We start from the raw sequence: 16109 nt of genomic DNA, 5'->3' as shown, positions 1-16109 counted from the left end.
AGTAATAAGCAGTGCATAAATCCATGCACTTCTATCTCTAGGTATCAGCCACAGGGAAGAAAGACCTGACAGTGTTTTCCCCCAATTTACTCTATTATAAGTTTATTATACATAAATGAAATTTAATTCTTTGCATTTCCCTGGTTTTGAAGGTGGGCATTAAAGGCATTGCTGCTGTACACAAGCCCTGGACCAAGGCTCTCACACCGTGTACAGGGGCTCTGAAAGGGACAAGGATCAAAGGAGAGGAACAGATCTTGGCCACCGCTGTCACCTGCAATCCCAGGGCTCAGGAGCAACAACCTTCTACCAAGGGAAGGGAAGCCAGTGCCGATGCAGCTACAGGAATACACGGTTGCCCTGCCAGTCCCGCAGATTTACGGACGACAGCGAACTTGACTGCAATGTCTCACCGGGCAGAAACCTTGCCAGCTGCCAGTAACATCTGGGCACCGCGGTCAGGCAGCCGCTGAAAGGCAGCACGGTCGCAGCGTGGGCGCCACCGAGGTGGGGCCGGGCCGGACCGGACCGCACCACGGAGCCCGAAAGAGAGGGGACCGCCGCCAGCCTAGCCTAGCCCGCTGCTCCTCACCGCCCTGGATCCCAAAGAGCTGCGAAGCCTCCCCAGTTCCTCAGGCCCTGCAGGCCGGCCGGGCCGCTCCCAGCAGGGCTGGCAGCAGCGTCGCAGCCCTGCACGGCAGAAAGTGCCCGGTCCGGGACCACCGCCGAAAGTCAGGCGACAGCACCGATCCCGCAGACCGCATGCAGCGGAAAGACAACACCAAGAACTAGAGGAGAGGCACTGACCTGCCGACAACCCACAGCCACCAACCCCCACGGCGGCTCCGCTGCTGTAAAACCAACCCCGCCCCCAGCCACCTCAGCGCCGGAACACGCCGCGGCGGCTTCCGCCTCCAACGCGGCCCCGCCTCCCCGCAGGAGGACAGCCAGTCAGCTACGGAAACACGAAGATAGACGTGATCATCAGCTAATTAAAACGAAGCAGGCGCCTCGGCGCCATGGTTATCCTGACACATGGCACAAAATCACCAATCCCGAGTAGGGCTTGGGGACCCGCCCAATAACAAGGAAGCAACCGATCAGGCCAGGCTGCTAAAACATCGCGAGAGTGTGCTGGTATGGGTGCTGGGAGAGTGTGTCTGGTGCGTGGGGTCGGTGGGGTCGTCACACTGTCGGGCAGCGCCCTGGCGTGCTGCAGTGTCACAGAATGGTTTGGGTGGAACCTTGAAGGATCATCTAGCCGGACCCCCCTGCCATGGGCAGGGACATTTTCACTAGATGAGGTTGGTCAAAGCCCTGTCCAGCAGAGATGTTCCAATCTAAACCTACCCCATTTCACTTTAAAGCTGTTGCTCCTTGTCCTGTTGCTACCGGCATTGGTAAAATGCCTTCCTCTGTCTTCTTCCAAGCCCCATTTATATATTGAAAGGCTGCAGTGAAGTCTTCCTGGAGCCTTCTCTGGGCTAAGCAACCCCAACTCTCTCAGTCCATCTTCATAGGAGAGGTGTTCCAGCCCTCTGGTCATTTCCAGGGCCTCCTCTGGACCCACTCTAACAGGTCCATGTTTTGTACAGTGGGTCCCAGAGCTGGACCACAGTGCTACAGTTGGGGGTCTCATGAGCATGGAGTAGAGTGCAAGAATCGTCTCCCTCGACATGCTGCCCATGGTTTTTTTTATACAGCCCAGGATGTGATTAGCTTTCTGGGCTGCAACTGCACGTTGCCAGCTCCTGTCCCATTTTTTGTTTACCAGTATCCCTGAATTACTCTCCTCAGGTCTCCTCTCAGTCCACTGACCTTCCTAGTCTGTATTGATGCTGGGGATTGCCCCAACCCAGGTGCAGGGCCTTGCGCTTGGCTCTTTTGAACTTCATGAAGTTCGTGAAGACCTCATGAAGTCTGAGCAGTGCACTCTGCCTTGCCTCCTGGCTGTCTTCATTGTGTGTTAGCATATACATTTAAATGCACTCATATTCCTGCTTCTGACATGACCATATATTCCTGTCATTGGGTATTTCCATAGGTTCTGTACTGAGTTTGCAAGGCCTCAGGAATGAGGCTTGCCAGGCCTGCTCTGAATTTTTCATGACCTGCCTGCAGGATTGTTTGACTTGGTTTAGCTGTGAGAGCAATTTCTCTAATTATTTGGTGTCTATGGCTAATTTATTTTCCTTATTTATCCTTGTGTGGTGTAACCATGGTTTTATATAGGTAGTATTAGCAAGCAGTTATTCTAGGTAAAATGAGATATCTACAAGTCTAACACAATGATGTAGAATAGAGAAATACAGGCCTGGTAAAACAGCTGAGGTCTTGAGAAGTGGAGACGCAGGATTTGGCATAGAGGAGAACGTACATGGGATGATAAGAGATGGGGCATGGGCTTTGTGCTGGAGACTCCATGGCTATAAACAACTACCTAATGATTAATTAAAGAAATTCAGACCCAGACCTGGACAAAGCTGGGTTTAGGGATAAAAAAGTGAATGTATCTTAAGATATGTACAGGGTATCATATAGAGTAAATTCAAAAGCAAATGTAAAAAGGAAGGGAAAGCTGTAAATTTATGTCAGCAAACATATATACATGAGCCTAAGTGGAAAGAAAGAGAAGAAAGGGAAAAAAAAAAAAAGAAGAGAGGATGAGGAAACCATTAAGGGCATCGCATTCCACACAGTGAAGGACTTCTGATGCTGATAACTTGCCATGACACCATGCTACCACAAACATCAGAGTGAACAACAGATCTTAATATTCAGAGGAGCTGCAGTCAGATGAGTGTAACACCAGAAAAGGCATAGAAACTAAGAGTGTGTGTTGCAATTTTAATTGTATTATTGGTATTAGTGCAACGTTTTTCCTGTAAATAAGTAGTCAACCTACATTATTTGTCTTTGCTTTTCTGTAATTAGATCTAGAATAATGATGTCTCCTGAACTAGACTGTTAAAATTTCTATTATACTAGCAATAAATTCTTGGATTTACATACATCTAAAGTGGTGTGGTTCATACTCTAGAGGGAAGGAATGCCATCCAGAGGGACCTTGACAGGCTAGAGATGTGGGTCCATGTGAACCTCATGAAGGTCAACAAGGCCAAGTGCAAGGCCCTACACCTGGGTTGGGGTAATCCCAAACATAGATACAGGCTGGGCAATGAGTAGATTGAGAACAGCCCTGCATAGGTTGGGGGTATTAGTGTCACCGATATTGGGAATAAACCTCTTAACACTAATGTAGCATTAAGAAGCAGACATTACTTACATTGCTTGACGAACATGATAGCCTTCTATGATGGCTTGACTGTCTGGGTCGATGAAGGGAGAGCAGTGGATGTTGTCTATATTGGCTTCAGTAAGGCATTCGACACTGTCTCCCATAGCATCCTCACAGGCAAGCTAAGGAAGTGTGGGCTGGATGAGTGGACAGTGAGGTGGACAGAGAACTGGCGCAACAACAGAACTCAGAGGGTCATGATCAATGGAGCAGAGTCTGGATGGAGGCCTGTCACTAGCGGTGTTCCCCAGGGGTCTGTACTGGGTCCAGTCCCGTTCAACATATTCATCAATGACCTGGATGATGGCACAGAGTGTCCCCTCAGCAAGTTTGCTGATGATACCGAGCTGGGAGGAGTGGCTGATACACCAGAAGGCTGTGCTGCCATCCAGCGAGCCCTGGCCAGGCTGGAGAGCTGGGCGAAGGGGAACCTCATGAAATTCAACATGAGCAAGTGCAAGGTCCTGCCCCTGGGGAGGAACAACCCCCCGCAAGAGCACAGGCTGGGGGTGACCTGCTGGAGAGCGGCTGTGCTGAGAAGGCCCTGGGAGTGCTGGTGGACAACAAGTTGACCATGAGCCAGCAACGTGCCCTTGTGGCCAAGAAGGCCAACGGTATCCTGGGATGCATTAAGAGGAATGTGGCCAGCAGATCGAGAGAAGTTATGCTCCCCCTCTACTCTGCCCCAGTGAGACCACATTTGGAGTACCGTGTCCGGTTTTGGGCCCCCCAGTTTAAGAAGGACGTGGAACTGCTCGAGCAAGTCCAGCGCAGAGCTACCAAGGTGATCAGGGGACTGAAGCATCTCCCTCATGAGGAAAGACTGAGAGTCTTGGGTTTGTTTAGCCTGGAGAAGAGAAGACTGAGGGGAGATTTCATCAATACCTATAAATATCTAAAGGGTGGGTGTCAGGATGATGGGACTAGGCTCTTTTCGATAGTGCCCAATGACAGGCCAAGGGGCAATGGGCAAAAGTTGGAGCACAGGAAGTTCCACCTCAATATGAGAAAAAACTTCTTCCCTGTGAGGGTGACAGAGCAGTGGCACAGGCTGCCCAGGGAGGCTGTGGAGTCTCCTTCCCTGGAGACATTCACACCCTGCCTGGACGCATTCCTGTGCCCCCTGCTCTTGGTGTCCCCCTGCTCAAGCAGGAGGGTTGGACAAGATGATCTCCAGAGGGCCCTTCCAACCCCTACCATTCTGTGATTCTGTGATTACGTTATTTGGCGCTGCGTGCATAGGGAAATCTATCTGCCTAATGTGCACACCTACTGGAGTTAATTTTTGACATTTATACATGAAAGTAAACACACCATATCTATCTAATACATAATCACTGACCTGACCAAGCATCCTCTTCCTCCATTGGTCTGTATCTTCTCTGCGTAAATTTAAAGCTAGAGTGTGATTTTAACTCACTGTGCATGCTCAAGAGGAATGGCAAGGGCCAGTCCTTTTGTCCCTCAGTTGGGTTAGTGATCGCAATCTTCCCCTGCCGGAATTACTTTTCGCCCAGTTACTGTGACTCTCACTGGTTTCATTTTTCATGGTTGTGGTATCTTCCATGTGGGAGAATGTTTTTTCTGTTATCGGTCCTTGCAGTTTCTCAGCTTGTGAACCTTGACTTCCTTTCACAAGTTGTCTCATTGAGTCATGTATATTTCTCAAGATGTGGGTCTAGGTTAATAATGGCTCAAGCTGCAAGTTTAAACCTGTAGTTATTTACAACATTAGTGGATGAAAAACTGAATAGGGGCTGGCAACATGCACGCACATCCCAGAAAGCTGACCATATCTTGGGCTGCATTAAAAGAAGTGTGGCCAGCAGGTCGAGGGAAGTAATTCTTCCCCTCTGCTCTTGTGACACCCCACCTGGAGTCCTGCGTTCAGCTCTGGGGGCCTCAGTGTAAGAAAAAGATGGACCTGCTTGAGCAGGTCCAGAGAGGGGCCACAAAGATGACCAGGGGGCTGGAGCACCTCTGCTATGAAGACAGGCTGAGAGAATTGGGCTTGTTTAGCCTAGAGAAGAGAAGGCTCCAGAGAGACCTTATAGCAGCCTTCCAGTACTTCAAGGGGCCCATAGGAAAGATGGGGCTGGGCTCTTTATTAGGGAGTGTAGTGAGAGGATAAGGGGTAACAGTTTTAAACTGAAAGAGGATATTTAGATTAGATGTTAGAAAGAAATTGTTTACTGTGAGTGTGGTGAGACACTGGAACAATCTGCCCAGAGAAGTTGCGGGTGCCCCCTCCCTGGAAGTGTTCAAGGTGAGGTTGGATGGGCCTTTGAGCAGCCTGATCTAGTGGAAGGGGCCCCTGACCATGGCAGGGTAGGGGTGGAACTAGATGATCTTTAAGGTGTCTTCCAACCCAAACCATTCTATGATCTATGATTTTATATGTAAGGTATACTTCCTCTTTGTCCATAAACAAGATTTTGAATGTAACACTGAGTTCTTAGTTTAAGGATGTTTGGTAATGGTGTCTAATAGAGATAGAAATCCTCCATCTCCTTTACATACTGTCTTTCTTAAATGGATTAACGGTTATAATTTTCAAGACTCCGTTACACTAGTATCTCACTACCTTTCAATAACAAACAATTTTTTAATGGTCTTAATTTATCTGAATTTAATTTATCTTAGTTTATCTGCAGCTTCAGTAGACATAGCTGAAACATTTGTGATACATAGTCTTGTTGCATTGATTTAATATGCTCTTGAGAAAGTGAATTTGAGGTGGTGCTACTCACATTGTTATATGATGCTGGCTACAAAAGATAACTACAGGGACTGTTTAGCACTGTTCATTGTTTGGGGATCTAAAATTACTTCTGTATGTTTTACTATAAAATGTTTATGGGTTTGGCTTTTTTTTGGGTCAACTACGCTATTAATGTGTTTTAACAGATACATGTTTTAAGGATAAAACATTGGAATGACAACCATTCCTAAGTAAAGATGGTGATTGCCTCTGATTCATCTGTGCTATTGTTAGGAGTTGCCAGATCTGGTGGCCTGACAGAGGTGAGGCTGCTACAGCTCCATGCCCCTAGTTCCAACCAGTTGCAAAGCTGAGAACGTATTCTTGGTAGGTGCATACACACACACAAACATGTGTACAATGCATCGACACATAGGCACCCAGCCAGCAACACAAACAGAAGCACCCAGCACTCACCCAAATGCAAAGCACCGATGTCTGCATCCTATCCCCCTGTCTGGCTGATCAGGATGAAGATCCATCAGTGGGAAATATACACATATGCATAATGCCAATCACTCCTGTAGCTGGGCTGAGACACTTGGTCTACCCAGTAGCTGGCTCTGGGTGCCCTGTCTCCCCAGTTACTGGCACCTGGATATGCTGACCCCCAAGGCCCACAGCCCCACTACAGTTGCTGGTGCAGATCCCCTTGCACACACCAACATACACACAGACATATACACTGTGGGTCCCTCCAGTAACTGTGATGAGACTCTCAGGATCCTTGCTTTCTCCAGCTCTCTGTCTCCTGCACAAACACACACAGACAAGTGGGCTTCCCTCAATCCCACACCCTACAGTCTCTTCAGCAGTTGGGCTGGACCCCTGGTCTTTCCAAGAGACAACTCCTCCAGTTGTCTCACTTACAGACACATACACACACCTGGTTCCCAAACCACTTATTTGCTGGGTAGTCTGGCTTGATATTCACTAGAGATCGTATACAGACATACATACTCTCACTCGCTCCAGTTGCTAGCACCCAAGACATGGGGGACGCTGTGATCCATTGTCTGATACTGGTTGCTGGCACCAAATACACGCGGGCTGCTGTCACCCAAGGTCCCCACTCAGTTATGGGCCCTTAAATCCCCAAGCACACACATGCACCCAGAACAGAGCTGTATAGCCAGAAAAAGTTAGAAATGTTAGAAGACAGAAAAGAATGTGCTGATCAGGCACAGGGCATGGCTAGACACTCATAATGACCAGCAAACATTTTACATGCAACCAGCCCCTTGTATCCCCTTTTCCTCCATTTTGCCATGCTGGTTGATCCCCAAACCACCTACACCCATCCCTTTCCCCACCTTTGGTTCCTCCCCTAGATATCCCATTATAAGCCTTGTGCAACCCCCAAATACTCTTCCTCTGCACCCCACAAAGCTTTCCATACCCCTAGGCTGTAACCCACTCAGTCTGTAAGGAAGTCTGACAACCTCTCCCATTGACTAATTGTGATGGGTGTCACCTCCAAGCCCATGGGGCTGATGGCTCCCCTCTGACAGCCTTAGAAGGAGCTGGGACAGTTATTTGGGTTCCTCAGCCTGTGGTTGTCTCTTTTTGCTCCTTCTTGTTTGTGCCAACGAACCTTTTATAGGTTGACTACACTTCTGTGGTGGGTCTGGGTTTAGCCAGGTCAGGGGATTATTTGGGTTCCCCCAACTGCCATTGTTCCTCTGTGCCCCTTTATGTGTGTGGAGACGAGTTTTTTCCCCACATAGCCTAACATTTATGATGGGGTACTTCTGTAACACTTTCTGGTCCTATACACTAAGTTATCCACCATTTCTATTTGAGAAAACAGACTCTCAAATCCAGCTAGAGGAGCAGATCTTTACTTCACCTCACATACCACATCCTGTAGCCTTTTCCTCTTATCTTCATGTATAATTATATAAGGTTTAAAAATAGGGTAGTGTACAAACCAGTATAGCTCCTGATGCCAGTGTCTGATTTAACCTTCTCATGCTTTCTGATTTGGCTCCTGAAATAGCAGTGATTTGCTAGATTATCTTGCACCTCCTTTCCATTCCAAGACAACTGTTTGTATCATTGAAACTTTCAGGTTTGTAAATAGGCCTCTAAGCAGATTAACATTCATAATTGGCTTGTGGAAAATTAGATCCGTCACTTAACTGACTAATGTCGAACGTGGACGGGAGCAGACAGGCAGTGCTGTGAGAGCAACAGGAGGAAGAGGATCATTCCTGTAGCATTGTTCTTCTGAACACGCATACATATGGGGAACAATAGTAGCTCCACGGTGGATGATCTGCAGGCTGTTGAAATCCACCACTGGTACAAAAAGTTCATGACGGAGTGTCCTTCTGGACAGCTGACGGAGCACGAGTTTAAACAGTTCTTCGGGCTTCGAGGGCTGGATCCAGAAGCCAATGAGTACATTGAGCAGATGTTCCGCACATTTGATATGAACAAGGTGAGTTGTCCAGTGGGGAGATTAACTGCCTCATACTGCCTAAAAGCAAACCAGCTCCTGTGCTTTTACAGTCCTTGGTTTTCTCATACAAACATTGGTATGGAAAGCTGCTGAAGGTCGCTAATGTAAAGTAGCTAAATGCAAGGAGCAAATTAATGTGCAGAGATAATGACATAGATGACCATAGGTCATAACACCTTATTATCTAACTACCTTGTACAAGTTAATCTTTGAATTTTGAGAGTTCCTTATGGTGTTTTAAATGACATGGCCTTGTTTCACTAGCAAATTACTAATGAAAGGAGATTTCATTATTATTCTTACTCTTACATGTTCTTCTTATTATTTTCAGAAATATATCTGTATTAAATAGTAGAGACTACAGGAATCAAACACAATAGAAATCATTGTAACATTCACAGAGGAAGTAAGCTCCAGGTATTTGGCAGCTGAAATTAATACTGCAGGAGCAGACAATCTGTGTGGCTGTCCTCAGTGCTAGGAGGTATAGCATATAGCAGTAGCTGGGAGGTCAATAGTATTCCTCACTGTGACAGGCAACCACTGGCTGTCTCTAAGGTAAGAAACAGTAGCCCTCATAATTTCTTTAAGCGTGCGATGCCCCTCATCTTTGCCTGTTTTTTATCCATATATACTTAAGCCTATGCTTACAGGCTTTGCTCTCTGCTCCGAGGTTCTGAAATGGCTGGAGCAAATGTCTGTGAGTCAGGAAGGAACTAGTCACAGAGATATGTGAAACAGGTGGGAAATCACAGGGTCAGTTTTGAGAAGGAAAGCCTAAGGACTGAGCAAAGAACATTGTTTTGGACATGGGAGAAGGCATAAGAAGTTAAGGACTGCTAAGGAATATTACGAAATTCTTAAAGGTAAGAGAGGAGCAGCCAGGCTCCATTAGGGTAGCTGAGGTCTTGTGGTGGATGTAATGACTGGAAATGGTTGCAAATCTCAAAGAATAACTTTTCTCATCCTAAAGGTCTCTGTGCCCAGGATGATGATAGTGATGAGAAGCAGTTTTGTAAATTAAACGAACACATTTGCAGTTCTTGCACAAGTCTTTCCTTTACCTCTGGCATTTCTTGGGATTTTTAAGGACTTTAAAATTTCTTCAAGGATGTTACACATTCCAAAGTTCTCCTGTGAGCCCCATGTTATGCTTTAAACAATGTTTTAAGAAGACTCTCAAATACAAATTTGGTAATACAAAGATGAAAAGCTATCTTCTAAATAAAGTGATACTGATCTAAAGGGGAATGAAGTAAGAGTGTGGCAACTAATGGAGATGGACCTATGTCAGTTAATCTTAGCCTGTTAATAGTTAGCCACTTAATCTAAGCTCTTTTTATAAGCAAGGGCAAGGAACAAGAGCACCCAAAGGAAGAGCCACCCTGTAATAATAGACACATTGATGATGGATGGAATCATCTGCCCTCTGGACCTTCAGATTTGGAGAACCCTGCTGAGGACAAAGAGGATAAATTTTTAATTGAGTTATTTTAAAAATTGCAATCATGCCCTCCTTCCCACCTTTACAGCTGGTTATCTTTGTTTTCTGTGTCTTTGCTCAATGAAGTTATGAAAAACTCACATAAGGGGAGTACTACAATGATCCTGAATGAATATTTTAAAATGTTGTGAACCTTGCTGTAAAACAGTAGTGCTCCGCTAGTCCACCTACATTCACCTTTTACATATATTTATTTACATCCATTCCAGGAAGGCATCTGACTTTGATTAAATACCTCAGTAAATCAAAGTTTCATATCCTTTTTCCTCTGTAATTTGCTGAAGTAGTTATTCAGAATCTTTGACAAAGATATGCACTTTATTTGTTAGTTTTTTTTAACTACTTCAAATTTCAGACAGTGTCAAATCTAGGGATTACGAACTCTCCTGTCTGGCATTTTTCCTGCAAAGGAAATGAGCTTTTTGAGTTTCTTTGCAGATTCAAGAAATGAAATGTTTAAACACCTAAATACAGAAAAATTATTCCAGCTCTCAAATCATGTTCTATGTATTTTAGAAAATGCCTTCCATCACTTTTTTTTTTTTCAGAGAATGGAGAAGAGATCTATGGCTTACTGAAATAGCAGAAGTTTCCCACAAAGACAAAGTAGGCTAGTTCAGAAAACCTAAGGTACAAGTACCTTCCACTTTTCTTGCAGCCAGGGTTCTGGATCAATTTTCTCTCCCAGCAGGCAATGGTAGTCAGCTCTGGTGGACAGAAAGTGGTTTGTTCACACTGACCATGAGGAGTGACAGGTTCCATATCTGCAGATGGCAAGCACAGAGTAACCTTGACATGTAATAGAACATAACTTTAGGAATTCAGGTATTTAGAAGACCTTAAACATGGCCAGAGAAATAGCATGCACACGCATGTGCATGCACATGTGTGTGCGTATGCACCGAAGCTTTTTCTTAAGTCAAAGTCTCTGTGCCATTTGTTTTTCTTTCTCTTTTAGCTGTGAATCTAAACACAAATAAGGTAAAACAGCTCCAGAGCCGTAACTCCAACAGTTTGTTCCTGTCACAATTTGGTTTTTGTTTTCCCACAGGATGGGTATATTGACTTCATGGAATATGTGGCTGCCCTCAGCCTCGTTCTCCGTGGGAAGATGGAGCAGAAATTACGGTGGTATTTCAAACTCTATGATGTAGATGGCAACGGCTGCATTGATCGACATGAATTGCTCAACATCATTAAGGTGAGTCTCCAGCGGTCTCTGTTCTTTCCTCTTTCCTTAAAGACCAATTCCACCACACAAGTAAGACTTTCGCTGTTCCCCATATGGATGGTCATGGATGAGACCTTCTTTAACAGCCTTCTTTCTTTTAGCAGAATTACCCGCAATCTCATAGTCCAGTAAACACACTTGACAGACTCTTCTTTACCACCACAGCATATGTTACAGCGTAGCTAACTCCACAGAATTTTTTTAGCTGCCTCGGACCTAAATGCGCTTTCCAAGATTTCAGATTCCATGACTGTCAGTTGCGGTCTTTGCAATGTGTCCTTCATATGTCCTTTTCCCCAAGTGAATAGTAATTGGAGAGTTACTCCCAGTTCACTTTTTAGAACCAGCTCCTAAATGTCAATGTAATAAAACATTTCTGACTCTGCCAAATAGTTTGATGAAGAATGACTGTCAATGGAAAAAAACTATGCAAATAGCTATTGTGGAAAGTGATGGAATTACAGGCATAAACATAACCTTATGAAGATCTCAGAATTAATTATGCTGGAAGTTAAGAATATTCTGTAGAGTCTGGGAAAACAGAAAGATGCAGGAAAGATTCAATGACCATAAATAATTTACATTTCTGAATAAGAAAGGTCAGAAAATGGATTTGATAAAGATTTGAAGCCTGAGCTGTCCACAAATAAAAAAACCTAATAAGATGTTAGTACTACCTTTTCATCTGGATATGAATTTTAGGGCTGGGCATTGAAGAGAACAAACCAAATCAATAACTGTAATAATATACAGCCTTCTACTAATAACTTGCAATAGAAATACTCAGACGTCACAGTGAAGCAACAGATAGTAATTGTTTAACACAGAGCTCTTGACTGTTCGGTGGATAAGGATTTTGTTGAATGGTCGCATCCAGAGGGTCGTGGTCAATGGCTCGATGTCCAGATGGAGACCGGTGATGAGTAGTTTCCCTCAGGGGTCTGTACTGGGAACAGTGCGGTTTAATATCTTCATCAATGACGTAGACAGTGGGATCAAGTGCACCCTCAGCAAGTTAGCAGGACCCACCAAGCTGAGCGGTGCAGTTGACACACCAGAAGGATGGGATGACATCCAGAGAGACCTGGACAAGCTGGAGAGGTGGGCCTGTGAGAACCTCATGAGGTTCAACAAGGCCAAGTGCAAGGTCCTGCATCTGGGTCAGGGCAACCCCTGATATCAATACAGGCTGGGGATGAAGAGATTGGGAGCAGCCCTGCAGAGAAGGATTTGGGGGTACTGGTGAATGAAAACCTGGACATGAGCCAACAATGTGCTCTCACAGCCCAGAAAGCCAACCGTATCCTGGGCTGCATCAAAAGAAATGTCACCAGGAGGTCAAGGGAGGTGATTTTGCCCCTCTACTCCACTGTGGTGAGGTCACACCTGCAGCACTGCGTCCAGCTCTGGAGCCCTCAGCACAAAAAAGACATGGACCTGTCGGAACGGGTCCAGAGGAGGGCACAAAAATTATCTGAGGGCCGGAGCACCTCTCCTGCGAACACAGGCTGAGTTGGGGTTGTTCCGCCTGGAGAAGAGAAGGCTGCAGGGAGACCTTATTGCGGCCTTTCAGTACTTAAAGGAGGACTATAGGAAGGATCAGGGCAATCTCTTTAGCAAGGCCTGTTGTGACAGGACAAGGGGTGATGGTTGTAAACTAAAGGAGGGTAGATTTAGACTGGATACAAGGAAAAAACTTTTTACTATGAGGGTGGCGAAACACTGGAACACGTTGCCTAGAGAGGTGGTAGATGCCCCATTCCTAGAAACATTGAAGGTCAGGTTGGATGGGGCTCTGAGCAACCTGATCTAGTTGAAGATGTCCCGGCTCACTGCAGGGGGGTTGGACTAGATGACCTCTAACGACCCCTTCCAACCCAAACCATTCTATGACTCTATGAAAAACAAATGCTGTGGGCAATAATTGGTGGCAACCAATTTACTGCCCTTTGAATTTTGTGGGTGAAGTTCAGTATATTTTTGGCAGTCTTAGGAAGTTGCTGAGGTGATAATTAGTTTTAGTAAAATGGCATGTGAAAAAGAATGAAGAAACTTACCAAATATCAGAAGATAAGAACTAGAAAATGAATACTCTTGGAATCAATATGAAGGCTCTGCAATCGTATATTTCATGGGCATCCTTAAACAAAGGAAACAATTAGGCACGGAAGGAAAAGAGAACCCTGCACTATATGGTTATGAATAAGGTGAATTGTAGTAAGCAGTAGTGAATAATACTTAAACTTTCTCAAGCTGAAAATGAAATTCCAGTGAGCTTTAGGGAGAAGCAGGACACACAGGAAGCTGTATATAAATGGAAATAGGAAAATCAAGAATAGAAATAAATGACCACAGCATATAACAAAGGAATTTCATTTTATCAAATGAGATATGGATCAAATGAGAGTGGATCAATCAAATGAGAGTGGATCAATCAGGTGGATCCTGACTCTGCCATTTCTGCAGTGCTTAGCCTCTACCTAAGCAGATTTAGGGTGATCCTCTTGGTTTCACTGCTCATTCCATGCTCCAGAACCATGCTCCCTTTGCACCCTTCAGTGCCAGCTGTAAGGCCTGATGATTTCTGCTGTGTTTTCCTATGATGCTGGTTCATTTTTATGGGGAAGGTACTAGGCGTGACTGTCTTGTTCTGAATCTACACTGACAGGCTGCAGTGGAATCAGTCTATCATTTTGGGAACCATTAGGTAGCTTGCTATTCTTGGTCTTTTATTTTAGGCTATTCGAGCTATTAATGGTGGTGACCATGAAACTAGTGCAGAAGAGTTCACCAACCGAGTCTTCAGCAAAATTGATGTGAATGGAGATGGTAAGATTCCTGCCTTTTTTGTCCGTCGTGCATCATGCATAATCAGTATGACAGGTTTTGTTCCCTATACTAAGTCTCATTTGTGTTCTATCCGCATGAGTTTGGTAGTTGGGTTTTGGAGTGGGGTGGGGTTTTTCTGCCTTTTTGTACGTTGCTGTGTAGCTTATGTCAGAGCTGGAAGCAGGAAATACTAACAGACGGCCCCATCTGCTCCTAAATATTTCAGCAGCAGGGAAAGGAAGAACTGGAATTTAGTGTTGAAGTTGAGAGTTTCTTCACTAGGGCTGCTACAGGCAGTACAGCAAGCACTATGAAGTACAGAAGTGCTATGGACTGTTATCTGAAAAGTGGATTTGTCACCTGGTGTGTAGTGAGCCAATAATCACATACTCAGGCGAGACACTGCAAATTTATTTCAGGGTTGTGCAAGCCTGGGTGCTCAGTGGTTTTCCACAAATCAAGCACACCAAAACCGGCTACCTTATCCATATTTATACAATATATTAATACATATTCTACCTATCTAATATATTCATTCTAATCTACATAAGTTATATAACTGGCACTAAGTCATTCTTCTTGGCTCTACTTCGGTTTCTTCCATGCATGCTTTCCTTTCTTCAGGTCTCTTCAGCGATCTTGATGGATGGGGCATACTAACTCCTGTTACATAGAAACAACTTAAAACTATTTTCTCTTAGCAACTCTCACTCATTTTTATTCCAAAAAGAAACACTTGTCATTAATTAAATGAGTGAGCTGATGGCTAAGACATCTCAGCCCTAGCCTTATATTAACTATTCACAATACTTAATCAAAAAGGAGAGAGTCTATTTTCATGCTAACTTAATCATATACAATAACCCTTAGATTCACGCTAAGCAACACTCCTTAGATTCATGCTAACACTCCTTGTATCCAAGGGGGGGGGGGCGGGGGTTGTCCTCTGTCAGGACCAGTCAGTCAAAAGCTGGTCAATGCCACTGTAGTCACTGTATGTCCCTGAGAGATATTTTTCTTTGCTAATTCATGTGCTCATTACCTTCTGACATGCTCTTTTGTTATTCCAGAGGAACTCTGCCAAGCTGCTTCCTTGCACAAGGGCTTTTTGACCTTGGTCAGAAAACCTGTTCCTGCCTGTCACAGCTTTCTTCTGTCACTTCTTTTAAACATGAAAACCAGCAAATATGGGGCAGGTTACGAGTATGACAGGTTAGGCCAAAAAGGAGGCGGCTAATCCAGCCTTATTTGTAGGAAGCTATGATCCTTCCCCTTAGGTATACACTTCCTCTATTCTTTCTTATGACCCTTTCCCTTGTGTGGGGAAAAAAAAGAAAGCTGGAGTTGCCTGGATATTGGGGAAGTTTCATATAACCTTAAAAAAAAAAGACTCTTTCAGGCCTCTTGGTGCTTTAGAACAGTGCATGTGTAGTAAGTGGTCTCTAAAGTTAGATTATTGTGCTCCTTTTCCTGTTCAAATGTGGACTGGCATGATTCTGATGCCTTCTGTCTGTGTCTGCCACAGGTGAACTTTCTCTGGATGAATTTGTGGAGGGAGCAAAGAAAGACGAGGAGTTCATGGAGGTTATGATGAAAAGTTTGGACCTGTCACACATTGTGGCCATGATCAACAACCGTCGGCATAGTGTATAAATCAAGCTGGGGAAAATGCTGTGCCAATAGACAGAAGGGTGTACACACCAGAAAGGAGAGACAGCATTTTTTAAAACAAACAAAATTTCCATAGACACACATATGGAAGTAGGAACAGAAAGACACTGCTATATTTGTGTATCTGAGTGCATGTTCCTGTGCAAATATTGAAGCTGAGCCACATACATGCAGGGCAGGTTCAGAAAAACTGGATCTGGGTGGCAGTATTTGACTTGACTTTCTAAAATTTAAAGGCCAAGTTTCAGGGCACAAATTTCCTCCTTATTCTGTGTCCCAGATTGTCACTTTGCAGTGGACTAAAAATAACACTAAGTTTGTGAAGAGCACTAGCTCTTCACATGATGATGG

General features: G+C 44.7%; 2 protein-coding genes across 5 annotated transcripts in view; one reads left to right on the top strand and one right to left on the bottom strand.

Annotated features, from left to right (window-relative positions):
• The window catches only part of GOLGB1 (golgin B1), a 51734-nt gene extending 50836 nt beyond the window's left edge, over window positions 1-898 (bottom strand). For all 4 annotated transcript variants that reach the window (XM_064440938.1, XM_064440953.1, XM_064440947.1 and 1 more), the window contains exon 1: window positions 808-898. The gene's annotated coding sequence lies outside the window, so the exon portion shown is untranslated. The remainder of the gene's footprint in view (window positions 1-807) is intronic.
• Window positions 899-8304: 7406 nt separating this feature from the next.
• On the top strand, window positions 8305-15740 carry LOC104043873 (guanylyl cyclase-activating protein 1-like). The gene is made up of 4 exons (XM_009503589.2): window positions 8305-8502; window positions 11079-11228; window positions 13997-14087; window positions 15613-15740. Exons 1-4 carry the CDS (start codon window positions 8305-8307, stop codon window positions 15738-15740), a joined length of 567 nt encoding a protein of 188 aa, XP_009501884.1.
• The last annotated feature ends 369 nt before the right edge of the window (window positions 15741-16109 follow it).

This window comes from Phalacrocorax carbo, chromosome 1, assembly GCF_963921805.1.
Source record: "Phalacrocorax carbo chromosome 1, bPhaCar2.1, whole genome shotgun sequence".
NCBI lineage: Eukaryota > Metazoa > Chordata > Aves > Suliformes > Phalacrocoracidae > Phalacrocorax > Phalacrocorax carbo.
The sequence above is the reverse complement of the archived record's forward strand: the minus strand, read 5'-3'. Positions and strand labels throughout refer to the sequence as shown.

Bases quoted from the DNA above. Each gene is read 5' to 3' on its own strand.
- LOC104043873 (XM_009503589.2), top strand. From the start codon at position 8,305: ATGGGGAACAATAGTAGCTCCACGGTGGATGATCTGCAGGCTGTTGAA. The intron at 8,503-11,078 runs GTGAGTTGTCCA...GTTTTCCCACAG, and splicing joins GCACATTTGATATGAACAAG to GATGGGTATATTGACTTCAT. The intron at 14,088-15,612 runs GTAAGATTCCTG...TGTCTGCCACAG, and splicing joins AATTGATGTGAATGGAGATG to GTGAACTTTCTCTGGATGAA.